Source organism: Chanodichthys erythropterus, chromosome 17 (assembly GCF_024489055.1).
Source record: "Chanodichthys erythropterus isolate Z2021 chromosome 17, ASM2448905v1, whole genome shotgun sequence".
Taxonomy (NCBI): Eukaryota; Metazoa; Chordata; class Actinopteri; order Cypriniformes; family Xenocyprididae; genus Chanodichthys; species Chanodichthys erythropterus.
Window position 1 is genome coordinate 7,872,975 of NC_090237.1, and position 27,680 is coordinate 7,900,654.

The 27,680-nt window shown below is 34.8% G+C and overlaps 1 protein-coding gene across 2 annotated transcripts; it reads left to right on the plus strand.

Moving 5' to 3' along the window:
- The first annotated feature begins 488 nt into the window (after positions 1-488).
- On the plus strand, positions 489-27,680 carry rab4b (RAB4B, member RAS oncogene family). 2 transcript variants are annotated; one of them, XM_067364958.1, is made up of 8 exons: positions 489-646; positions 11,022-11,102; positions 12,105-12,219; positions 12,310-12,372; positions 20,813-20,967; positions 21,410-21,505; positions 21,939-22,115; positions 24,306-27,680. In XM_067364958.1, exons 1-7 carry the CDS (start codon positions 631-633, stop codon positions 22,052-22,054), a joined length of 642 nt encoding a protein of 213 aa, XP_067221059.1. In that variant the 5' UTR covers positions 489-630; the 3' UTR covers positions 22,055-22,115; positions 24,306-27,680. The 2 variants fall into 2 exon arrangements, with proteins under 2 accessions (XP_067221059.1, XP_067221060.1); XM_067364959.1 differs by lacking the exon at positions 489-646 and adding an exon at positions 3,660-3,679.

Genomic DNA, 27,680 nt, shown 5'->3' on the forward strand with positions numbered 1-27,680 from the left:
ATAAGATGTGATTTTGTTTTATTCAGTGTTATTATCAGCAAACACTAACAGGTACATTAATGTTAGTATTTTAAAGTATTAACTGTCCATATATTGCACTTTAAAAAGAATCTGTTGAGGCTCTTGTTGGTGAATAAAATATATTTTTTGAAATATATTTTTTCTTTGTGTCTGTCAAAATAGTACAAGATTTCCTACAATATATGTGACATCAAATAAGGGTTAACACAAAAGTAATCTAAATGTAATCCAAAAGTAATCAGATTAATGTTACCAAAAAATGTGTAATTATGTAGAGATTATATTACTGATTACAAATTTTGTCATGTAATTTGTAATCAGTAACTATATATATATATATATCTTATTTCTTTATATTATGTGCTGAAACATCACAGGCTTCATACGGCTTCATATGACAAATTTGCGTCATGACATCACTCCGGTGTCGCGAGCACGTTGTGCACGCGCAGGTTTGTGGTGTAAAACAGGAAACGGTGAGAGGCGTTAGTAGCAGTTAGCCTGTTGGCTACCACCACTAAACACAGAAACTACATCCAAGCGTTTATCTGAAGAAGGGAATAAAGAGTATCGTCTGCCTGGTTTATTGGTTTCATCGGTGGGACCGACATGTCAGAGACGTACGGTAATGACAGTTCAGTTGTGTTGTTGTTGGTGCTTAGAGCTAATGAGTGCTGGCGCGTGCGTGTGAGTGAGCGCGCGTGCTGTATCAACATCATCATGAAGCAGGCGATTTCTGACTCCAAACCTTACTCTTTTTTTTTTTTAACGCAAATATTCACTACTACTTAGTATTGTCAAAGTATAACCTAAGACTCACAACTGTAGTCCTGGCGTGGTGAGGCTGTGGGTAAATATGTGTTTATTAGGTTAATTTCCACGCTGTCAGATGGGCCTGTCCGATCAGCAGCACGCTTGACGATGTTGCACTGATGATAGTGATGTTTAAAATAATGTGTACGTAAATGGGTGTGTGTAAGAGCTGATAAATTGATTTAAGGCTGATAAACTGATTAGATCATTGTTGATAATCTCAACAAAACAATATATACATCACAAGGTCTACTTGGAAGTGTTGTAAACGATGTTGTTTTTGGAAAACTACACAAATGGTATCCTTACCAACACCTGACAGACTTCTAGAGAAATAACACGTGTCTTTGACAGTCTTAGTAAACAACCGTAAAGGTAAGTGGCGCCGTTTTGTAGCCAACCATAAACGTTATCTGCCTATTAAAACATTATGAAATGCTAAAACGGTTTTGTTGCCTGGAATTTTCCATATTTTATCTGTTCTCAAAAAAAGGACACTTTCATATTTGTTTACTGATTCATTCAGTGACTTTATCGGCAAGTTTCAGCGCTATTAGGTGAAGAGTGAAAGGTGAGCTCTTTTGTGTGTCACTGAATCATTCACTTAACTGATTCATTAAAAATACTGAGGAGAATGAAAACAATCTTTTAAGTTAAGCTATATTAGAAATTTCTATTTCTACAAATTTCATAAGCCATTTTGTCAACTGTTTGGCTTGACTTTTATCAAGCTGTTGAGAATTGTAAGTCACAAATGAAAGAAAAGTAAAAAAAAAAAAAAAAAAAAGAATTTCTTGCCTAATTTTTATAGTTTGGAAATTAGTAATTTTAAGATGAGCTGTTTTGTTTGTCACTGAATCATTCACTTAACTGATTCATTAAAAATACTGAGGAGAATGAAAACAATCTTTTAAGTTAAGCTATATTACAAATTTCTATTTCTACAAATATCATAAGCGCCCCCCCCCTCCATTTTGTCAACTGTTTGGATTGACTTTTATCAAGCTGTTGAGAATCATAAGTCACAAATGAAAGAAAAGTAAAAAAAAAAAAATAAATAAAGAATTTCTTGCCTAATTTTTATAGTTTGGAAATGACTAATTTTAAGATGAACTGTTTTGTGTGTCATTGAATCATTCACTCAAGTGATTCATTAAAAATACTGAGGAGAATGAAAACAATCTTTTAAGTTAAGCTATATTAGAAATTTCTGTTTCTACAAATTTCATAAGCCATTTTGTCAACTGTTTGGCTTGACTTTTATCAAGCTGTTGAGAATTGTAAGTCACAAATGAAAGAAAAGTTAAAAAAACAAAAAAAAAAAAAAAATGAATTTCTTGCCTAATTTTTATAGTTTGGAAATGACTAATTTTAAGATGAGCTGTTTTGTTTGTCACTGAATCATTCACTTAACTGATTCATTAAAAATACTGAGGAGAATGAAAACAATCTTTTAAGTTAAGCTATATTACAAATTTCTGTTTCTACAAATCTCATAAGCCATTTTGTCAACTGTTTGGCATGACTTTTATCAAGCTGTTGAGAATCATAAGTCACAAATGAAAGAAAAGTTAAAATAAAATAAATAAATAAAAATTAATTTCTTGCCTAATTTTTATAGTTTGGAAATGACTCATTTTAAGGTGAGCTCTTTTGTGTGTTTAGTTGTGTGTAACATGTTTAGTAGGGATGCACGATGTTATATGTCAGTATTGGCCGATATATGTTCATTTTTAATGTTATCATTATCTGATAAGAGAATTTGGCCAAAATATTAAGAGACGATAAATAATGGATGTATTTCCTTCAGCTGAGACACTTCACATGTGCACTGTCCAACATTATGGTCTTGAATTGCTTGAAATATGATTGAAATCACTTCAAAAAGTAAAATACAGTTAAGTGCAACATGTGCAGCACGTCTGTCATATAGGCTACATAATATTGTAATGAGAACATAATTGTGTGATCGGGACATGGCTTTTAATGGTGAGAGTTTTGTTTTTATAATCAGGCTCTCCAAAAATAATATATAAACATTTTAATTTAGATTTATCGGCTAATATATCATTTATCGGTTTTCAAATATAAAGAACTATCGGTTTTCGGTATAAAATTTTCTCATCGGTGCATCCTTAATGTTTAGTTCATTCATTTTCTTGAATTTTATCTTTAGGAGGTCAGATAGGTTTTTGAAGAGTTAGGTTGAATCGAGTCTGGTGGAAGTTAGCAAAATGGCTGAAATCTCTTACAGCAGCTCAAACAGAAACTTCTCATCTGTGGTTTAAGGATAGTTGGTTTCATTGCAGTGACTCTGTAAAATGTGACTTCCTTCATCAACATCATGCATCATTGCTCTGCATGAACTGTCTCTTGCTGTGTTTCATTTCTACACACTGATAGAAAATCACTTGGCCTATTCAAAAAAGCACCACTTGTCCTTGCTGTGGTTGGCATTGATCCATTGTAAAGGGGAATGTTTACTAGATGTATTTTTCTTCTTTAAATCCTAGAGTGTGTCACCACTAAAGCTTATTATTTGATTTTATACAAATGTTTTGCAGTACTGCTTTATATACTTTCTTAATACACAATCCTGCTCTTATTCTTATGGGGATAGTTGGAAAAATGGAAAAATTCTGTCATCATTTACTTAGCCTCATGTTGTCCCAAACCTGTGTGACTTTCTTGCTCCAGGGAAACACAAAAGAAGATATTTTGAGAAATGTTTTGTCCATACAGTGTCAATGTAACAAATTATTTGGTTACCAACATTCTTCAGAATATCTTCTTTTATGTCCTACAGAAGAATGTAATTCATAGAAGTTTATGAACGACAATGTGGGTGAGTAAATTATGACTCAATTTTCTTTTTTTTTTATTATTAAACTATCCTTTTTATGATTTATCAGTGCATGTTCTTCCAAAGAAAACACATTTTTGTCTTCATAATCAACGGGTAATATCTTTTTCCATTTCTAAACCTTTGCTGTTCGGGGTTGATGCCTCCAAGCCTGTCACAGAAAAAACACTTTCGATCCAGTGATCAGTGGATAAACTCAACTGTCGCCTGTTTAGATTTGTTTTGTTTTACCCATTGTACAGTTTCACTTACAAATGCATAACATAAGCAGGCCTAAAATGTGTTGCAAAAGCAGTTTCATGTTGACCTTACGGTGCCCTAAACTCTGTTTTGAATAACGGTTATCTTACTATTATCTACAGTATGTAGGCCGCTACTTCATGCACATTATGCAAATATACTGTATATGGAATGGTACCAGTATGAAATAGTAGTAGCCTACTACATTTGCCAAAATATACAGTATATGGAGCACACTGCAAGGAATACTTTATCCCAGAATGCAGTGTGTTCCACATGATTTTCTAATACACCAGAAAACTTAAAGGATTTGTTCACCTTAAAATGAAAATTACTCCAAGCTTTACTCATCCTCAAGCCATCCTAGGTGTTTGTCTGTCTTCTTTCTGATGAACACAATCTGAGTTATATTAATAAATATCCTGATGCGTCCAAGCTTTATAATGGCAGTAAACGCGACCAATGAGTATGAAGCTGAAAAAAGTGCCTCCTTCCATCATAAATGTTCTCCACATGGCTCCGGGGGTTAATAAAGGGCTTCTGAAGTGACACGATGCATTTGTGTAAGAAAAATATCCATCTTTTAATAAGTTATAAAGTAAAATATTTAGCTTCCACCAAATCGCCTTCCGTATTCAACTTACGACAAAAGTGTAACACCTCTCGCAGTTTAAAATGCTTGCGCTACGCCTTCCCTATTCAAATTCCAAAAAAGTATGTTGAATACGGAAGGTAGTCTGGTGGAAGCTAGATATTTTACTTTATAACCTGTTAAATATGGATATTTTTCTTACACAAACACATCGCTTCTCTTCAGAAGGCCTTTATTAACCCCCTGGAGACGTGTGGAGTACATTTATGATGAATGGATGCACTTTCTTCAGCTTCATATTCGTTGGTCCCGTTTACCACCATTATAAAGCTCGGATGCGTCAGGATATTAATTAATATATCTCCATTTGTGTTCATCAGAAAGAAGAAAATCATATACACTTAGGATGGCTTGAGGGTGAGTAAATCTTGGGGTAATTTTTATTTTAAAGTGAACTATTCCTTTAACATCTTTCTCAACATGTAGATGGCTTATAGTGTATACTGTGCGGCTTGCAATAAGAGATTGTGAATGTAGCCATAAAGCATGTGGCCCCTTTAAATCACTGGTTTAAGACTTCAGTGATGTCTTTTGTCTGATAATCGACTGATGTATTTGTGCTGTAGATGATAAAATATTCATGTAGTTAATGTGGATGCTAGTTTCATGTTGCAGAAATCTCCCCCTCACTCTCATCTCTTCTTTCTCTCCTCTAACCCCCCATCAATCCCCTGTGAAACTGAGTCTGCTTCATTGTACTTGGCCTACAAATCACCTTTCCATGCCAATAAAGGATGAGCATCTTGCCTTGGCACTGTAATTGCTCTTCTGTGGCATATTGATACCCTAAGCCAATCTCCAGGGCCACACTTAATGACAATCCATTGCTCACTCAGGATACAATATGCAGAGATCTCCGCCAGAATACTAGTGATTTTGCTGTAGCTTTTAACATCAGACCTAGTATGACTTGCTGTCCCACTGTAACCAATCAAGGCCCAAAGCCACTTATGGTACGTTTACACGACAACGATGTGCTAAAAACTGAAACGTTTTTTTCTTTGTATGGATGACAACATAATCAAAACTATCCCCGTTCACATGTATCCGCGAAAATGAATAAAAATGCTATATTATGCATGCCAGACAAGTAGTTGACGATGCCACTTTGTAAAGAAAGACTACGTGCCTATGCATGTGTATTCTTTTACAGAGCACTCGCGCCAAACACGCATGCCTATCCACCTTATTTTTACAGTTTACTGCACTTCAATATTCTTATTATTTCCCTGTATCGGCTAATAAATCGGAAGTCTCGCACATTCACAGAAAACACCTTACTTCCGTGTTGAAAAATAAGGTGGATAGACTCAACATATAGGCATGTGCATGACCTCACCATTTTCTCAGATTTGCATTTTTGCAGTTTACATGGAGATGGCAATGGTAGCATTTTCAAAAACTTGCACTTTGAAACCTTTTCTAAAGTTTGCATTTTCAGGCCACCAAAAAGCTGTTGTCGTGTAAATGAACGGCCAAAACACATTAAATTTTGCTGGTTTTGCTTTGTTTTTATTTAGCATCTGACACAATATGTGTTATGCAACAAAAAAACATGCCAAAGATGTAGTATGTTACTCCCTGCATTGCATGTTTAGTTCAAGGAAGTAGATATTGCTTGGTCACCCTGAAAATGGAAGTTCAAGTTTGGACGATTTTAATTGCAATTTTGATTTTTAAAATCCAGTTTAAAAAAAAAAAAAAAAAAATCCATGTTTGCTGTGCTTGTTCGTAGGCTGTACAATATGCTGTGCTTGTATGAATGCAATCGCAGCCATATCATTTAGGTTTTATTTGGATTAATTATGCAGCTCTACATTGTGGGGTATGATATTTCATTATTTCAACAAACTCTCTTACAGGAAGTGAAATGACTCATTTGTTAATCAGATTATCTTCTTTGACGTAGTTTGAGTATGGACTTGACAATAGTACCTTGGCCTGGATTTCCTACTAGTGCTGCACTGCATCTAAACTGGCAGTTCATATTTATATTGGTAAACTTGGACCTGCTCTTCAGTAATATTTGACATCGCTTTTCGAAACCCTTTCACTTCCCTTACAGTTCATTAAAGGGAACTGATACACCTTTCACATGTCAGCCATAAACGCCCACATAATTTCAGCTTAAATATTCAACAGTCAAAAATCTGATGTTTTTTAAGCTGCTTGTATCTGTGCAGACTGGCTTAGAACATTTTGCCACCAATTGCTTTTCCATGAAGACATGCTCAAGGTCATGTTGTCAGAGTACACACACTCGCACCAGAAATAGCACCCATTAGCTGACTGTCTCTGTCTGAGTCTGGACCACTTCATTTAATATGATTTATTATGCCTAAATGTCATGTTGGAGTGATTGTGGAAGTCATTTATCCATTAAAGTCCCTGCAGGTTTTACCTTTTTGCATTATGACAAAGTATTCATGATAGATCTGTTCCAAAACCTTGCTGTCCTATCTAAACAGAATTTTAAGGCATCGTTGATGGGATCGTGTTGCGAAAACCGTGCTTGAAGGTACACGGCAAAATCTTATATTAGTACTTTTACACAACCATTCAAAAGTTCAGACTCGGAAAGATTTTTGTTTTTATAATAGTGTTTTTTTTTTTAATAGTGTTTTTTTATCAACACTTGGATGGGAATAAGTTTAATAAAATAAAAAAAGCAACAATTTGAACTAAAGCTGAGAAAATTGCATTTTTGTTGACTTGTTTTGACCTGGAGATTCGGTACTCTTTCAGAAGATGCATAATATAAGAGTTATAATTATGGATGTGCAACGATTAATCGCGATTAATTGTTTGCAAAATAAAAGTCTGTGTTTATGTAATATGTGTGTGTTCTGTGTATAATATGTATATATAAATACATGCACATACATGTATATATTTAAGAAAAATGTTAGATTTATATATAAAATATTTATATGTAATATAAAATATATATATATATTTTTAAACATATATATATTATTATACACAGAACACACACATATATTACGTAAACACAGACTTTTATTTTGCAAACGATTAATCGCGATTAATCGTTGAACATCACTAGTTATAATGAGAACATGGAATGCTGGAAAATTCTGTCAATGGCAGGGAAAGAGTACTTTTTAAAAAAATACTTTAAAAAGGGTCTATTTTGCTTCAGATTTGTGTTCTTTTAATCTTTTGATCTGTGTATTTTCTCATGTATTTGTTTTGTTAACTGCAAGCATTTTTGATGCCTATAACTGTTTTGATGCTGCATTTGTCGACAGATGATGTTTGTCCAAAATGCTCTGACACACTTTCAGTGAGAATGTACATGCTGTTCAGTTATAATCATAGACATTTCCATACATCCTCCTCCTGTAACACTGAATCCAGCTGTGTCATACCCACACATGCAAATAGCTCTTTCTCTGTGTCCTCTTTCAACACAAAGAGCTTTTAGGACGGTGCTTGTTTCACACTGATCAGCTGCTAAACCCTGCGGCCCGCTGCGTGGGCCGGGGTCGAGACCCACTCCGACCCCACTGAACTTCTGCACCGCGCACATTCACCATTCATTTAAATCATTCAAAAAATCGATTGAGATTCGACAACCTCTCTGATTGGTGGATCTCACATTGGGTCCCGATGGGTCATAACACACAGTTCTACTATTATTAGGCATGTGACGGTATAAAATTTTCATGTTGCGATTAATTGATTAAGCTTTTATCACGGTATACGGTATTATCACGATATTAAAATAAGTTGCAAAACCATTTTTGTCATAGTTTAACAGGTTTAAGAACTCTTTTTGTAATAAAACAAAAACAGCTGACTGAAATTTTCAAACAGATTAAAATGCAAAAGAATTAGGCTATAAAGAAAATCAGATAACACTTTACTCTATTTAATGCATTAACTAAGATTGAGCAATAGCTACATTTGTTACAGAAAGTGTTATTTTTTGTTAATGTTGGTTTAGAAACACAACTGATCATTGTTAGTTTTATCTCAGGTCCATTAAATAAGTTATTTTGATTTTAGTAATGTTATTAAATAGTAACTAAGAAATTAACATGAATTAATAATAATTAATACTTTATAAGAATTTTTATTGTCAGTTTAGTGATAATGAATTAACATTTTAACTAATGAAGCTGTATGTTTTCAAAGTTTTACTGAACAATAACAAATAATCAGAACATTTCTAATCATTAGGGCATGTTGTAGTCCAGATTAAAATATAAAAATGTTTAGGTTTGAAAATAAATATCCTTTAAGTCTTTTTTAAGTATTCAGTATTTGGTGTTGTGATGAACAACACTGAGATTACAAAAAAATGAATGGCTGTTTGAAGCATTTTAAAAACTTCACTAGCGCAGTTACTATATTTGCACGGTTTCCATGGTAACCGCTGCACGTTGCTGTGCCATCAGCGCCCTCTGCTGTCAGAGAGTGAACGCGCACTTTTATTCAGCGCGTCTCCTTCACTCGTTCCGCCATGTGCTTCTCGTGAACGCGTGTCCTTTTGACGCAGAATACAGCGGGGTTGAGCATTTTATGCGATTGATGGTTAAAGTATTCTTAATTGCCTTATAAAAAAATGTATAATTAGTAATAAATTATTATTTACGGTATTCTGAAGTGCCGACGATTACAATATTGTGCATATTCATTATCGCGATTTATCGCATTACCGAATATCGGCACAAGTCTAACTATTTATTTAGCACTACAGCATAACAACCTGACACACAAGCTTGTGCTTTCTGTTCTTTTTTGGACGATGATGAATTGCAATTTAAAGGTGCTGTATGTAAGTTTTTGCTAAGTTTACATACTCGTTTCTCTGAAAACCATTGCTACAGCCAGTGTACTTTGAAATGTGCGTTCCGTGTCGGAATGTCTGTTTTTGTTTTGGTCTGTGTAAGACCACATGTTGCCAATTTACCCAACAGTATTTCGCCACCCCGGATTGCCAGTTGGCGGAAAACACATGCAGCGAATTGTAGCCATGAAAAATCGCAGAGATCGCAGATTCTACTCGACCTAAAAAGCCTCGGCATCCATCTAAAAATAACTATGAACGGGAGCATATTAAAACGCGATATCAACTCAACAAATCAATAAATCAACTTACAGTGTGTAAGTCTCCTCGCCTTCCAACGTCACTTGAGCTCGCTCTTGTTGCGTATCCTCAAACTAGCAACCCGCGTGAGCGTCGAGTCTGAGGAGGAGGGGGCGGGGCAAACAATATTTTGAATTTGGAGTGCAGTGCCCATTTCAACTACTAGCTGTGATTCTTACATACCGCACCGTGTAACCTTGCTTAGCCCATGTTCTCATTTGATCATGTAAACAGAGCTGAATAAAGATGTTTATATTTGGTTGTGCAAGTTTGCACTTGCAGGTTTTCAATTAATAGAAAAATGAAAGAAGTATGTGCGTTTCTCATCACGTGGCTGAGAAACTTAAATTGGCGGCTGCTATCATGTCATTGTCTTCAATAAAGATTTGCATGCATTTCTTTGCAATTTAGTTTACACTATTTTTTTGACATTGTATTGTACTAATAAATAGCCTATAAAAGCCTGTTATGTAATGTTGGATGTAAATAATATTACAAGAAGTAGATGTGGTCAACCAATAGTAGTGGTTTAATGGCCGATGTCAATATCTAGAGAGCAATGTCTGATATAATTGCAATGCATCTCATAAAGGCTAATAATATATCATATATGAGGTCAACTGATGTGTATTTATAGAGATGAAGGTGGGTGATTATTTGTGGTAGACCAATAATATTCAACAATATTATTGATCTGACTGTACTGGTGCTGTTGTATGAGAACTCAACTGAGTTGGATAAAAACATTTTCTTTCTGCAGAGCTGCTTTATAGGTGAAATGAATTTAATAATTTATGATCTTTACAACAGAACTGAATCAACACTGAACTGACTTCAGCTGAACAACAGCCGAAATGCATCCTTTTCCTATTATTACCGTAAAGCTGCTTTGAAACAATCTGAATTGTATAAAGCGCTATATAAAGAAAGGTGACTTGACTTTACTTGACCAGTACATCAGCAAAAATGATTCATCGGCTGATCTTTGGCCATTTTAATATGCCTGTAACAGAAGGCTGGAGAGCAGTTTGAGTAAATTTGTGTAAATCCTGCTTTCTAAAGTTTAGAGTCGGATGCAGATAATCTCAAGCTGGTCAAATTCTGGCCCAAATATACACATTACATTTCAAGATGGGTTTTAAATATTCTCAAAGAATACACGCTTAAATTGGACGGACATAAGAATGAAGGAGAGATTGAATGAAGGATATCAGGATGGTCCAGCACTCTGAACGACATCCAAAACAGCCTTTTAAACGTTCTCAGTGCAGTCATACAGTCATATTGATTCTTTCTTTTTCTCTCCCTCTTGGTTTCAGATTTCCTGTTTAAGTTCCTGGTGATTGGCAGCGCTGGGACTGGGAAATCATGCCTCCTTCACCAGTTCATAGAGAACAAGTGTAAGCCCATATTAATGTCTCACTCACACAAAGACTTGAATTAAAACATGACCTTTAATTCTCAAAGCATTCAACAGAGAGAATGGGGCCCTTGAATGTTAATTCTTTGGGAAACCAGAGTAGTTTTACATGCTTTTGAAATGTGGGTATGTTAAGTAATGAATGAAAATCATGTTATCAGTAAGCTTTAAAAATCCAATGCCTTAATTTACAGAAAAAATGAAGAACAGAGGCGTAATTGCTGGAAATGTATGTCTTTGACATGGAATGAATTATTATTGACCCTGCTTTTTAAGTTGTTTTCCAAGAAGTGAATGTTATAATATGAAAATTGAATATGCATTGACTTATAAAAGTGAATGAATATATGTTCTATCTGATTTATTTACACCTATGAGTTGTATTTAATATCAAACGAGGGCACAGGATTTTTTTATACCTGGGGGACGGGGCAAGAATCGATATGAATCAAATCGTGAGATTCCAAAAGATTCCCACCCCGACTTTTTTATTGAGTCATCAATGCACCCAAGTGTTTTTTCACAGATGCATGCAGTAATTTCAGTTGCAAATGCCACTGAAATGGTCACACTAGAACCTTGTCATTCAAAAAAATACACAACAGCGAATTTATTTTTATGACATAATTTCAGTCTAGTACATGAGAACAGCTTATTTCAGCATGGATTGTTTTGTGAACACAATGTAAAACAGGCTTCAAAGAGGCTGTTATTGAAGGATGGGGGCGCTTGACCTATATTTGATCTGACGGCAAACCCACAGCCCGTGAGTAAGAGCAGGAAAGTGCTGTATCTTCTTTCACATGCGAAGAGGACCTTTACGTTAAAGTCTTAAAGGCACGGCAGCAAAAACAATGCATTTCTCTGTGAGAAGATGGTCATGAAAAATTTAACTCTGGTACACAATGGCATCAAATTGTATGAAATATCCTCTTTAAGGCGTCCGTCAAATCGGCTTCTAACCGAGCATCTTCTGTCACAGTCAAACAGGACTCCAACCACACTATTGGCGTTGAGTTTGGCTCCAGGGTTGTCAATGTTGGCGGCAAAACAGTCAAACTGCAGATCTGGGACACGGCTGGGCAGGAGCGCTTCAGGTACTTGCCTGTGATTGGTTTGTTAGGATATCCTTACTGCTGTATGCTGACTCTGATTGGTGGAGGTCATTCACTGCTTGTGTCTTACAGGTCAGTGACCCGCAGTTACTACCGTGGAGCAGCGGGGGCTCTTCTCGTTTATGACATCACAAGGTAAGGCCGACGCAGCGGGGTCACTCGACCACAAAAACACATTTTGAAGTGGAATGTAATAAATCTTTTTAGATGTAGGAAATGAACTAAAACAGTGCCCTGTGGTTTCTGCAATGCGGAAAACATGGGCAGAATCGTGGAATCCAGTCATAAAAATGGAATTTACTGTATGACGCTGAGTCACAGAATTCTGGGTGAATAAATCAAAAGTAGGGCTGTGCACTTCAATTCGCAATATGTGAATATTAAATCTGCATGTCTCAGTGTGAATGAATTACACATTTAAGCACATGTGATGCTCATGGTGTTTTCAGTGTCTTCCTTCTCACTATTTGTGCATGAACTTCATCTTTATCTATTCTATATTAAATCATAAATCCAGAAAAGAAAACACAACACAGAATGTCACATTTAAAGTTTTATGAATTCAATTGATTACAAGTTTTTTGATTAAGAAATTAATTTAAAAAATAATTAAAAATTAATTAAACCATTAAAATGAAATCCAGAAAGTTGAAATGGAAAACACGAAATTTGGGGAAAATAAAGCAGAATTTGAGGGGGGAAAAAAACAAACTTTTTTTCTTAAATTAAATTTGTTAAAATTTTAAAACTTTGTTGTTGTTGTTTTTTGTAATAAGCTATCTGAAATATTCTGATATATGTGAGTGAATGTGTTTTGTCGTGTTTAAACCTAAACACTTATAATGATCATGTCAGTTGATCTATAATGAGTGATAGGCAGTGCCATATTAATTTGTGGATCTGTCGAATCTGTCGTTCATGAGAGCATCAAAACATATAAACTACCACTAAAAAATTTGGGATCGATACGATTTTTAATGTTTTTAAAAGAAGTTTCATCTGCTCACCAAGGGTGCATTTATTAAATTAAAAATACAGTAAAAACAGTAATATTGTGAAATATTATTACAATTTAAAATGACTGTTTTCTATTTGAATATATTTTAAAATGTAATTTATTCTTCTGTTGGCAAAGCTGAATTTTCAGCAACATTACTCCAGTCTTCAGTGTCACATGATCCTTCAGAAATCATTCTAATATGCTGATTTGCTGCTCAAGAAACTTTTATTGTTCTACAAAATATTTGTGTACAATATATATATATATAAGAGAACAAAAGAACAGTGTTTATCTGAAATCTAATCTTTTGTAACATTATAAATGTCTTTACTGCCACTTTTGATTGATTTAATGCATCCTTGCTGAATAAAAGTATTAATTTCTTTAATTTCTTTTAAAAAAAATAAAAACAAAAATTCTTACTGACCACAAACTTTTGAATGGTAGTGTATAATGCTACAGAAGCTTTGTATTTCAGATAAATGCTGTTCTTTTGAACTTTCTATTCATCAAGGAATCCTGAAGAAAAAAAAAAAAAAAAAGTACACAACTGTTTTCAACATTGATAATAATAACAAATATTTCTTGAGGAACTAATCATCATATTAGAATGATTTCTGAAGGATAATGTGACACTGAAGACTGGAGTAATGATGCTGAAAATTCAGCTTTGCATCACAGGAATAAATTACTTTGTCAAATATATTTAAATAGTACACAGTTATTTTAAATTGTAATAATATTTCGCAATATTACTGTTTTTTACTGTATTTTTAATTAAATAAATGGAGCCTTGGTGAGCAGACAAAACGTTTTAAGAAACAAAAAATCTTACCGATCCCAAACTTTTGAGCTGTAGTGTACGTGTTGTGTTCAGACGCGCGCGTCAATGCACATGCACAAGATTTCACGAGAGCATCACGACGCATGTGTTTTGTGTTCACATGAGAGCTGACGTCGCGCGAACATGCTTTGAATAATATTATTTTGTAAATAAATTGGTAAATTATTTGTTTTTCGGCGGAAACAGCACTTGCGTCGCTTCATAAAATTGAGGTTAAACCACTGGAGTCACATGGATCACGTTGGATCTCTAGAGGGACAGAAACCTCTTGGATTTCATTTAAAATAACTTCATTTGTGTTCTGAAGATGAACGAAGGTCTTATGGGTGTGGAACGACATGAGGGTGAGTAATTAATGTTAGAACTGTAATTTTTTGGGTGAACTAACCCTTTAAATATCTGAAACCTAAATTAAACGTGGTTGAAGACATTGAATTGTTGTGCTATATGACAAGTGCTTAGCCTTTGTGCCAGCCAAAGCTCGAAAGCACTTTTGAATTTAGCAGTTGATCACGTTACATGACGCCCTGAATGTTCTTATCAAACCTGTTTGATCGTACATGTCAAAGGGTTAATTTAACCATTAAAACAGAGTCCAGAAACATTAAAAATTAAATCAGAAAAATTAAAATGGGGGAAAAAAAAGATCTAATTTCTAAAAACAGAGGCAGACAGAGAAAGTGACTGTGGCGTTGAATTGGATCATCTCCAGGTTGCCAAGCAGCTGTCATAATAATAGAGACAAAGAAAATGGAGTAATAAAGACTGACAGCACTGTAATAAAATGTCATCTTCTGGTGAGCGGCAACCCTGAGTCCATTTGATGGAGTGTGAGCACAGTGAGAGAGAGATGAACACACTGATGGATTGTGTGTTTGATGAGGGTCATCTTTCAGCACTGAACTGCTATCACTGCAGCTGCAGACCAGAGACACTTTCACAGCTTCACACCGAAACACATTTAACACGCTCCCTTTCGCTCGTTGCTGTGGCCACAGGCTAATGGTTGCCCTGGAGACCAGTGACTCAAACAAAACTAGATTCCCCAAAAGCGTGACGAACGCACAGTAAAGAAATGTGGAGGGCATCATGAGCCGTGTATTGTCTCATCGCTTCTCAAAGCACTCAAAGGTCGTCACAGACATTGACTTCCGAGAAGTGGAGTTAACAGTAAAGTATGTTAAATATTCGCTGTTATTCACTCACAAAGGCAGATTTGTGGGACTGATTATAAATGGTGGAACACAGGGTAAATATTGGATTAGTAACAGACCTCAGTCAACATAATTCCTGGTATCATTCTGCTCAATCTCTGCAGGTTATAAATATTTGTGCTCATAATTGTTTGATGTAATGTAACTTGCTCAACTCTGAAATCACTTTCCTTTTCATTGGACTAAGCTGCACATGCTATTGGTTAATGTTCATCAGTAGATGTTTAAGCATTGTTTTAGGCTACTGTTGGTGTTTTACCACTGCGTGGAACGGTTCGGTTTAGTCTGCAACTCGTGTACTGACCACGATACAGCCATTTATTTTTTTAAAGTTGCATGCAACGGTCGTTTAAAGCAAGTTGTTTAAAATAAGTTGTGCAAACAAATGATACTGAGGTGGCTGTTACTGACTATTTAAATCTATGGGGTTTGGTGTCTCGTGTTTCAAATCCAATGACGCTGGTAGTGACGATTCTCTCTGACCAATCAGTGATCTGCAGTGTTTACACATCACATTTAGTATTGGTATGGCACACTTGGAACCTCAACCACTATGGTACTATAAGCAAGCTGTACCGTTCTGTACCGAACCGTCCCATGCAGTGGAAAAGCGACAAAAAGTGAGCCATACCAAGCCTTACCGAACCGTACCATGGAGTGGAAAAGCATCATATATTAGGTAATATTTAATTTCTGAAATGTTGCCAATGGTTATTAGTCATTTAATGCCTGGCAATGTAATAAGGATTATGGCAATAATAGCAAATAACTGATGTGAAAGCGTGAATACTCACCAAGACCGGCATTTTGACATTATTTGTGTGTAATTGACTGTTTAAGTGCAAATAAGCAGTGAAAAAGAACTTAGTTCTGAGAGGCAGCTTTATGCGCACGCTCTTGTGTGAGCACAAAATCTGTGGGAATGAGTAAAATTATGCTGAAATTCATGCCGAAATTTATTCCCTGTAACACATCCAATCCAAATGAAATGAGTGAGGGAAGGCGGGTTTGTGTGTCAACTCGCTGTTGGAGAGATGAGAAAACGCAGCTGGTATTGTGTATCTATTCTGCCGAAAATCTATATTTCGGTATCTATATGTATCGAAAAATGTATATTTTGACAACGCTACATTGCACTTAGTTTATTATTTCAGATGTCTTTTTAAAAGACTACAATTGAAAAATGTAGCCTGTATATCGTATATAAAATTAAACCCGCCGAAGTGGCTGTTGGCAGAATTTGCAACAACAGTGCTGAATAACTTGAACTTGAATTAACAAATTATTAAATATGAATCATACAACTACTGTAAGTAAATTCAACCTACATTACCCGGATATAAACGGTACACTCATATAAAACAGTATGTAATATTTACAAAATCAATTGTCAAAAAATAAACCGTTATTGCCCAGAGATGTATTAAAACTCAGATATTTATAGTACATGCTACTTTACCTGCATATGTTCAATATACTTACTTATTACTTCACTTTAAAATGAAAATTACCCCAAGATTTACTCACCCTAAAGACATCCTAGGTGTATATGTCTTTCTGATGAACGCATTTTGATGAATGTTGCGTCAGTTGTGTTTTTTTTTGTAAGTTGAATATGGAAGGCATAGGACGTAGCATAAGCGTTTTTACACTTTCTTAAGTTGAATACGGAAGGCGGTCTGGTGGAAGCTAGATATTTTACTTTATAACTTAAATATGGATATTTTTCTTACACAAATGCATCACTTTGCTTCAGAAGGCCTTTATTAACCCCCCAGAGCCATGTGGAGTACGTTTATGATGGATGCACTTTCTTTAAAATAAAATAAATTAAAATAACTCTGACTGTGTTCATCAGAAAGAAGAAAGACATAAACACCTAGGATGGCTTGAGGGTGACTAAAGCTTGGAGTAATTTTCATTTTAAAGAGAACTAATCTTTTAAAGCTATATATATATATATATATATATTGTATATTATATATATATATATATATATATTGTATATTATATATATATATATATATATATGTATATTATATATATATATATATGTATATAGTATATTATATATATATATATATATATAGTATATATATATATATATATATATATATATATATATATATAATATACAATATATATATAATATACTATATATATATATATATATATATATATATATATATATATATATATATATATATATATATATATATACATACAATATATATATAATATACTATATATATATATAATATATTATATATATATATATATATATATATATATATATATATATATATATATATATATATATATATATATATATATATATATATATATATATATAATATACAATATATATATATATATATATATATAATATACAATATATATATATATATATATATATATATATATATATATATATATATATATATATATATATATATATATATATATATATATATATATATATATATATATATATATATATATATATATATATATATAATATACAATATATATATATATATATATAATATACTATATACATATAATATACAGCTCTGGAAAAAATTAAGAGACCACTGCAATTTTTTCTTAAATTAGCATCTCTACAAGTATGGAAGCCATTCCATTCCAATGTCTGTTGAATTCCAACACAGGCACACCTCATTCTACTGAATGAGGTGCTGATTAGGTGATCAACTGAACCAAATCTTATTTAATAAGGAAAAGTATAAAAAAAAACACTTCTGTGGTCATCACTACCCTCTTGCAGTGGGACCAGCTGGATGGCAAAAACAGTGCTAGTAGTACTTCAAAAGTAATTGGAATCAAAAGATAACTATTGACCATGCAAAAAAAGTTGAAAAGGAAAGTTTTGAGTGAGGAAAAGAAGGGTTCAATTCTGGCTTTACTGGCAGAGGGATACAGTGAGCGTCGGGTTGCTTCCATCCTTAAAATTTCAAAGACGGCGGTTCATAAGAACAAGGTCAAGCAGCAGACATTGGGGACAACAAAGCTACAGACCGGCAGAGGGCGAAAACGACTCTCCACTGACCGGAATGACCGCCAACTCATTCGAATGTCACTCAACAACCGTAGGATGACATCAAGTGACCTACAAAAAGAATGGCAAAAGGCAGCTGGGGTGAAGTGCACGGCGAGGACGGTTCGAAACAGGCTCCTAGGGGCAGGGCTGAAGTCATGCAATGCTAGAAAAAAGCCCTTCATCAATGAGAAGCAAAGAAGAGCCAGGCTAAAGTTTGCAAGAGACCATAAGGATTGGACTGTAGAGGACTGGAGTAAGGTCATCTTCTCTGATGAGTCCAATTTTCAGCTTTGTCCAACACCTGGTCGTCTAATGGTTAGACGGAGGCCTGGAGAGGCCTACAAGCCACAGTGTCTCGCACCCACTGTGAAATTTGGTGGAGGATCAGTGATGATCTGGGAGTGCTTCAGCAAGGCTGGAATCGGGCAGATTTGTCTTTGTGAAGGACGCATGAATCAAACCACGTACAAGGTTGTCCTGGAAGAAAACTTGCTTCCTTCTGCTCTGACAATGTTCCCCAACTCTGAGGACTGGTTTTTCCAGCAGGACAATGCTCCATGCCACACAGCCAGGTCAATCAAGGTGTGGATGGAGGACCACCAGATCAAGACCCTGTCATGGCCAGCCCAATCTCCAGACCTGAATCCCATTGAAAACCTCTGGAATGTGATCAAGAGGAAGATGGATGGTCACAAGCCATCAAACAAATCCGAGCTGCGTGAATTTTTGTACCAGGAGTGGCATAAAGTCACCCAACATCAATGTGAAAGTCTGGTGGAGATCATGCCAAGACGCATGAAAGCTGTGATTCGAAATCAAGGTTATTCCACCAAATATTGATTTCTGAACTCTTCCTAAGTTAAAACATTAGTATTTTTTGTTTAAAAATGAATATGAACTTATTTTATTTCCATTATTCGAGGTCTGACAACACTGCATCTTTTTTGTTATTTTGACCAGTTGTTGCTTTCGGCAAATAAGTGCTCTAAATTACAATATTTTTATTTGGAAATTGGGAAAAATGTTGTTAGTAGTTTATAGAATAATACAAAAATGTTAATTTTACCCAAACACATACCTATAAATAGTAAAACCAGAGAAACTGATAATTTTGCAGTGGTCTCTTAATTTTTTCCAGAGCTATATATGTAATTATATATATATATATATATATATATATATATATATATATATATATATATATATATATATATATATATATATATATATATATATATATATATATATATAAAATATAGCAAATCTCGGCTGTTTATATTGTTGCAAAAAATGTAACTATTTTATCACCCAATGCTTTATGTAAAGTTGGTTATACAAGTATGTCCAACTTTATCCACATACATACAGTATATTTCATATATCTTTATAGAACATATCTCAACTGCCTCATTTGCTTGTATCATCGCAAAATCTAAACTATATTGTCTTCCTAGCTCTAATCTGCTAAATGCGACTGTAAGGCCTGAAGATATTAAAGGTGCCATCAAATTGAAAATTGAATTTACCTCGGCATAGTTAAATAACAAGAGTTCAGTACATGGAAATGACATACAGTGAGTCTCAAACTCCATTGTTTCCTCCTCCTTATATAAATATCATTTGTCTAAAAGACCTCCGGAAAACAGGCGAATCTCAACATAACACCGACTGTTACGTAACAGTCGGGATCATTAATATGTATGATGACCCCAATATTTGCATATGCCAGCTCATGTTCAAGGCATTACACAAGGGCAGCCAGTATTAACGTCTGGATCTGAGCACAGCTGAATCATCAGACTAGGTAAGCAAGCAAGGACAACAGCGAAAAATGGCAAATGGAGCGATAATAACTGACATGATCCATGATAACATGATATTTTTAGTGATATTTGTGAATTGTCTTTCTAAATGTTTCGTTAGCATGTTGTTAATGTACTGTTAAATGTGGTTAAAGTTACCATTGTTTCTTACTGTATTCACGGAGACCATTTTCATTTTTAAACACTTTCAGTCTTTATAATTCATAAACACAACTTCATCTCTCCAACAGTGTAGCATTAGCCGTTAGCCACGGAGCACTATCAAACTCATTCAGAATCAAATGTAAACATCCAAATAAATACTATACTTACGTGATTAGACATGCTGCATGATGAACACTTTGTAAAGATCCATTTTGAGGGTTATATTACGCGTGTGAACTTTGTTTATGCAATGATAGAGTCGAGAGCTTGGGAGGGGGCGGACAGCACGAGCAATTAAAGGGGCCGCAGCCTGAATCGGCGCATTTCTAATTATGCCTCAAAATAGGCAGTCAAAAAAAGTAATTGAAAAAAATCTATGGGGTATTTTGAGCTGAAACTTCACAGACTTGTATTACATCTTGTAAAAAAAAAAAAAAAAAAGCGCTATATTTTTTGACAAAATTGACTTTGTCTTTATCTGTCTTCTAGTCGAGAGACCTACAATGCTCTGACTAACTGGCTGACGGACGCACGGACACTGGCCAGCCCCAACATCGTCATCATCCTCTGCGGGAATAAGAAGGATCTGGATGCGGACCGTGAGGTCACCTTCCTAGAGGCGTCTCGTTTTGCCCAGGAGAACGGTTAGAGCTGCTCTTCATGCATACCTGTTTTGTAACTGTGGTTTGGATGTATTAATATTTCTGTGCCTCACAGTGTGACTCATCAATTTTCACTACCTTCTGGCACCTGTTTGTCATGTATCTAGAGAGATCTTTTTGTATTCATAATTGTCCAAACAGATGTGTGCCGCTGCGGAGAGTGCACTTCTCTGTCGAACAGCAGGATTTTTATGAGTGGCTCATTTACAAGCCCTTATGTATTGGTCACAGGAGTGCTGTAGAGATGGATAAAGACCATAAGTTTGTTGCTGATGATGCTGTTTACACTAAAGCACCCTCATAAAACTGATGCTTAGCAAGCCTGATAACAGGTGTCCAAATGGACCTTTACAACACTAAAGCTTTTGAAGCATGATCAGATGGTTGATTTTGACGTGTTCGTCTGACTGTGTCCTCCTCCCAGAGCTGATGTTTTTGGAGACGAGTGCTTTAACCGGGGAGAACGTAGAGGAAGCCTTTCTCAAATGTGCTCGCACCATCCTCAACAAGATTGAGTCGGGTAAGAGTTAAATGTGCTATTAATTTACTACTTTCTGACAGACGGAGCCTAAATGCTTTTGTAAAGCTTCAGGAAGAAATGGTTTAACTCTGTAAAGCCTGTTATAGTCATAATATTTATAAAAAAAAAAATTAAAAAAAATTGCATGTGTGTTTTTTTGTTGTTGTTGAGTATCATATTTGATACGTCAGGCTTTTATGGCTCATATGGTACAACCATGGCCAAAAATATTGGCAGTGACAAATGTGGGTGGTTTTAGAATTATATATAAAGGCCTTAAAAATAATTTAAGAATCAGATGATATAAGGCGTGTAGTAGCTTATGTACAACAGTTTTGATCATGTTTAGAATTTGGAGTCCTCAGAAAAAATGAATATCAAATATGACGCAGTAGGCTTCATAGGGTTAAATGTTGTGTTTGTGCCCATACAGGTGAGTTGGACCCGGAGCGGATGGGTTCAGGGATCCAGTACGGCGACGCGTCCCTGCGGCAGCTCAGACAGCCCCGGGGCTCTGCTGCACAGACCAAGCAGCAGTGTAACTGTTAGGGGCCTGGACACCCTGACCGCTACCTGTCTTCAGACCGTACACACACAACCTCCCCCTCAGGTCAGCTCAGTGCACAAATGAATATATTAGTGTTACTATTTATGACAGATTAAAAGGAACCTTCTGGGATTGCCACAAAAAATAATTTTGACATGTTGTGACACAGAATAATCATATGCACAGCAATGCGCTTACAATAGAAGTCAATAGAGCAATACATCACACCAGGATAAATGTTAAAATACACACTGTTATGAAAGTATTATTACAAGATTTAAACATTATACGTGTATGTTCAAGTTCATCCTACGGAAGAGGATTAGGGCCAAGCAATAATAAAAAAATAAAACCATCTCAAGATTAAAGTTGTTAAATTTCGAGAAAAAACTCATTAAATTATGAGAACAAATTTGCTAAATTATGAGAAAAATTTTAAATTATGCTAAAAAAGTCGAGATAAAATGTTGAGAATAAACTCATTAAATTACGAGAAAAAAGTCGTTAAATTATGAGCACAAATTCGTAATTTAATGACTTTATTCTCAACATTTTATCAACTTTTTTCTCGAAATTTAACACTTATTTTTCTCGTAATTTAACGACTTTTTTCTCATAATTTAATGACTTTATTCTCAACATTTTATCTCAACTTTTTCTCGAAATTTAACACGTTTTTTTTCTCGTAATTTAACGACTTTTTCTCATAATTTAATGACTTTATTCTCAACATTTTATCTCGACTTTTTTCTCGAAATTTAACATTTTTTTTCATAATTTAACAAATTTGTTCTCATAATTTAACGACTTTATACTCAATATTTTATCTCAACTTTTTTCTCGAAATTTAACGACATTTTTCTCATAATTTAACGAATTTGTTCTCATAATTTAATGACTTTTTTCCCGTAATTTAATGACTTTATTCTCAACATTTTATCTCGACTTTTTTCTCAATTTTTTTTCTCGTAAAGAGTTTTTTTCTCGAAATTTAACAACTTTAATCTCGAGATGGTTTTATTTTTTTTATTTTTGCTTGGCCCTAATCCTCTTCCGTATCATCCACCTTAGACAGCTGACTTGCAAAAAATGACTATATAATATAATATAATATAATATAATATAATATAATATAATATAATATAACTACTGTATTTATTAATACTACGAACGCTATAATACGCTACCATTCAAATGTTTGGGGTCGGTAAGAAGTTTTTTGAAAGTCACCGAGACTGCATTTATTTAATAAAAAATAAGTAATATTGTGAAATATCATTACAATTTGATTGCTTCCTATGGTGTCATTTTCTGGCATTTAAAATTTTCCAAAACTTTTTTGAAGTCCTCCTAGGCCGTTGCTTGATCATCTTCATGAGATCATCCAGATCATCTTCAGACCATGCCGACAAAAAGTGACAGAATTCATTGGTGCTGATAGCCTAGTGGTTAGTGCGTCAACATATGGCGCAAATGCGTTCATGGCGATTGAAGTTGGTTTCCCATCTCGAGGTCTGCCGATCCCGCCCCCCTCTCTGCCCAGTGCTTTCCAATCTGCTCTCTACTGTCCTCTCCAAATAAAGGCACAAAAATCCCGTAAATATAACTTAAAAAAAGAAAGAAAAAAGTTATGGAATCAAAGTCGATTTGTCAAACCGCTTTCGACAAACGCACAAACGAATTTTACGTAGCGCTTGCAAAAATAGACGCAAGGCTATATCTCTGCAATGCTTTATTGTATTCAGACCAAACTTTGTACATGTCATCACAAGCATGACCTGAGGCTACATGCAGCGTTTCAGCGCATGAATGATATCAAACTTTTCCATATCAGCCAAGTAAAATAGTGAATTTTATGAACGCATTAGCGGATCGTTGCCAAACTCAGTATGGCTCATGCCCTGAAGGAGCCTGAGAAGGACCACCGCCACCTAGTGGTAAAAAATTATTTACATGCTTATAAATTTGGATGTGGTTGATTTATTTTCACGGGAGTGAAAGATTGCTGAATCCTGGCCAAGTCCAAAGATACTAAACATGTTTTGTAATTTTATAAATTTCTTTACTATATTTGATCAATTTAATGTGCCCTTGCCAAACAAAAAGTATTCATTTCTTTTAAAAAATAAATATAATATTCAAGTTATAGACTAGAGTAATTGACCATACATCACTAGAGTTTACGTTCTGTTAAAATATAATAATAAGTGTGGATTGTACTGTTTTAAAACATTGATTAACTCTTTCTTTCAGCTCCGGGTGTCTCTGGGTATGTACGCCCCCTTCTCCCAAACGTGACCCTTCCACACCCAGACACATCTGGATCATTTCTTATTAAGTCCATCTGCAACCTTTGACCTCTGACCTCAGAAAGCTCTTCACCTAGGACAGATCTCCCTGGCTGCTTTGCTGGGAGACCCCTAGCGAGGGCCACGGACAGTAGAGGTGAATCCGACCTGACTGAGAGACTGTGCGTGTGTGTGTTTAACTTCTCCTGTGATTCTTACACACACACTTCCTTCTTGTAAAGTCAACAGCCATCATTTAGACTTCACTAGACTGGGATAAACAATTCAACAACCGCAGTAACATTCCTAGGTCTTAAACTAGATATTTTTGAATCATTTTATACATTGTGACATATCAGACCTTTGTTGGATTGGTTAAATTGAATGTCCCCTTTTTGATTTTGTTTCAAAGTTACCAAAAATGACCATATGATTGGTCCATGCATGTTAGCTGGTCTGTTAGCACAGGCTACATTTTTACCTGCTCACAAATGAAGATTTCTATAATCATTTACAGCCAAATATTGGTCTTCTGAAAGAAAGTAAAGCTCATTAAACCCTTTATGCACTCTGTTGCATTGGCCATGTGTTTAAAGAGCTCTGAAAGCACAAAGAAGGTGAGACAGGAAAAGATCTTTTAATTCGCTATCTGGCGCATATCAGATGTTTACCGCCAGCCCGCCCTGGCTGGGGTTGGAGGTTATCATCTAAACTTAACCTCATTGGTCATTTGCACAGGCCGCTAATGGCTAAATCATTTATTGAAATTTAGGACAACTCCTCAATCCGGGGTTTAACATTTCTTTAAAAGAGTATTGTCCAGAAATTATGTACAAAAATCAATCATTAAATTGATGTTTTTGGAGTCTGCATGGGTGAATCTCTCAAAAACTCAACATGTTTGTCATATTTAACCCTGAAACCAAAAGAGGAAAAAAAAAAAAAACGAGAAATTTTATGTTTCCTAAAGAAACATTTTGGAATTTTGGTTTAATTACTATAATGTAAAAAATATATATTATTAAATTATAAAATAAATCATTACAGAAGAGGATTAGGGCCATGCAATAATAAAAAAAAATAAAAAAAACATCTTGAGAATAAAGTCATTCAATTACGAGAAAAATGTAATTAGATTATGAGAAAAAAAGTCGTTAAATTATGAGAAAAAAAGTTGTTAAATTTCAAGAAAAAAAGTTGAGATAAAATGTTGAGAATAAAGTCATTAAATTATTCGAAAAAAGTCTTTAGATTATGAGAACAAATTCGTTAAATTATGGGGAAAAAAAGTTGTTAAATTTCGAGGAAAAAAAGTCGAGATAAAATGTTGAGAATAAAGTCATTAAATTATGAGAAAAAAAGTCGTTAAATTATGAGAACAAATTTGTAATTTAACGAATTTGTTCTTGTAATTTAACAACTTTTTTCTCGTAATTTAACGACTTTTTTTCTCAACATTTTATCTCGACCTTTTTCTCATAATTTAACGAGTTTATTCTCAACATTTTATTTCGACCTTTTTCTCGAAATTTAACAACTTTAATCTCGAGATGGTTTTATTTTTTTATTATTGCTTGGCCCTAATCCTCTTCCGTAAATCATGCTGATTTTAAACCTGAAAAAAGTTTATTACTGGATTATAGTAATGTGAATATAATTTTTAATGCCTAATTTTCAGATAAAAATGTCACAATGCCTATAAAAAAAAACATAATAACAAAATCTAATTTCTTATTTTTTTCTTGTGATTTTTGGGCTGAAACTGCACCCAGACATTTCTTTGTGAGATTCAACCCTTTTATTGTTCTGTGTAAAAACTGAAACAAGGTATATTGTTAGACTGCAACAAAATTCATCTTAGTGTACATATTTTGGGTTCGCTGTTTGCTCTGGTTACCCATGACAGGGAGATCTAGAGGTGATGACCGGCACGGTGCCCCGTTCCCTCAGTGACATTATCATTATGCACCATAGACAGGCCTGTTTTGATCTGTGTTTTAAAAACTGTCTATGTGATATGTGTTTTTTCTTTCTGTTTTTTTCCCTCTGCAAGTGCACTTTTTTTGACTGTTTATATACTGTACCTATAGAATTGTAAAATTTATAGTAATTTAATGATATTAAATGAGAGAATATTGTTTGAGGAGTGATCATTCCTTACTAAAGAACAACTGAGGCAAATCCGCCACCATTTCAGCAGGAAGTGGTCACCTTGCTGTGGACAAGAACATGCTGTTAGTCGTAAATGTGGGGTGGGTCATCGCCACATGTCTTCTAGTACAAGCACAGCCTTAATTGACTAACCACATGATTGTTCTACATGATTCAAGAGGCGCGTTTGATCATGGCTGCCTCAAGCTCTCATTATCAAGCTCTTTAAAATGCACTTATACTGTTACGTCCATTTTTTATTTTGGTCGACTGTGATCACTTTTACCAAATGTTTTGTCTGATTTAAACGAAGAGTTACAGAAATTTACTTCGATTCAGTATTTAAAAAAGTTTATGCATTTACGATGGAAGTCCTCTTTTTTTTTTTTCTCCCTCTAAATTATTTTCTGCGATAATCAAAAGCACGTCATCGATTTTGTCCATTGAGCTCAACGTATTTAACCTGCAATATTCCTTTTTAATATGGCGATGATATTAGTGAGTTCCAAACTGTTTCCTTAAATTTGCATGCTTTGTATGGTCCCATTGAAATGTAGTACATGGTGTTAACCAGGGGCGATCACAATTACTTATTTTGCGGGCAAAATCCAGCCTTTGTCATTGGAATCCACGCGATCTGGAGATTCCTTATGTAGGTTTCGCTCATGTTCAAGCTTGCTGCATTGACCAACAGAAAGCTGCTTGGTTTGCTCGATTTTTGAAGCACAGCTCACTTCACTGTGACCGAGCATTCGTGAAGGGTTCGCCTAAACACTTATGAATAAGAACAATAATGGAGAACTCTTCTTGACTTCATTAAGCATCACACATGTGAGAGGACAAGCCTGAAAAACCTGCGACACTCCAGTACAAAAGTGCACATGACGAGGGGAAAATGCATGGCGCGCACACATATAACAAGCGCCAGTACATCCAGAATTAATGCATCATAACCGAATCAAAGTTTTCTGTTACAAAACAGCCGATTACGATTAGTCACGTGGGTTTAATGTTCGCTATATCAGAACTTATTCTGCAAATGCATTTCCATCTCCCATTATTCACATCAACTCTTTCGCACAAGTCAAAAAACACCAAGCAAGCGTAAACTTTTTTTTTTTTTTTCTGATTTTTATTCGATATTTGGTTTTCCATCACTCTTTTCTAATGTACAGAAGAGGATTAGGGC

Excerpts from the sequence above, each read along its gene's own strand:
- rab4b (XM_067364958.1), top strand. Across the intron at positions 12,373-20,812 it reads CTCGTTTATGACATCACAAG|TCGAGAGACCTACAATGCTC; the intron begins GTAAGGCCGACG and ends TCTGTCTTCTAG. Across the intron at positions 20,968-21,409 it reads TCGTTTTGCCCAGGAGAACG|AGCTGATGTTTTTGGAGACG; the intron begins GTTAGAGCTGCT and ends TCCTCCTCCCAG.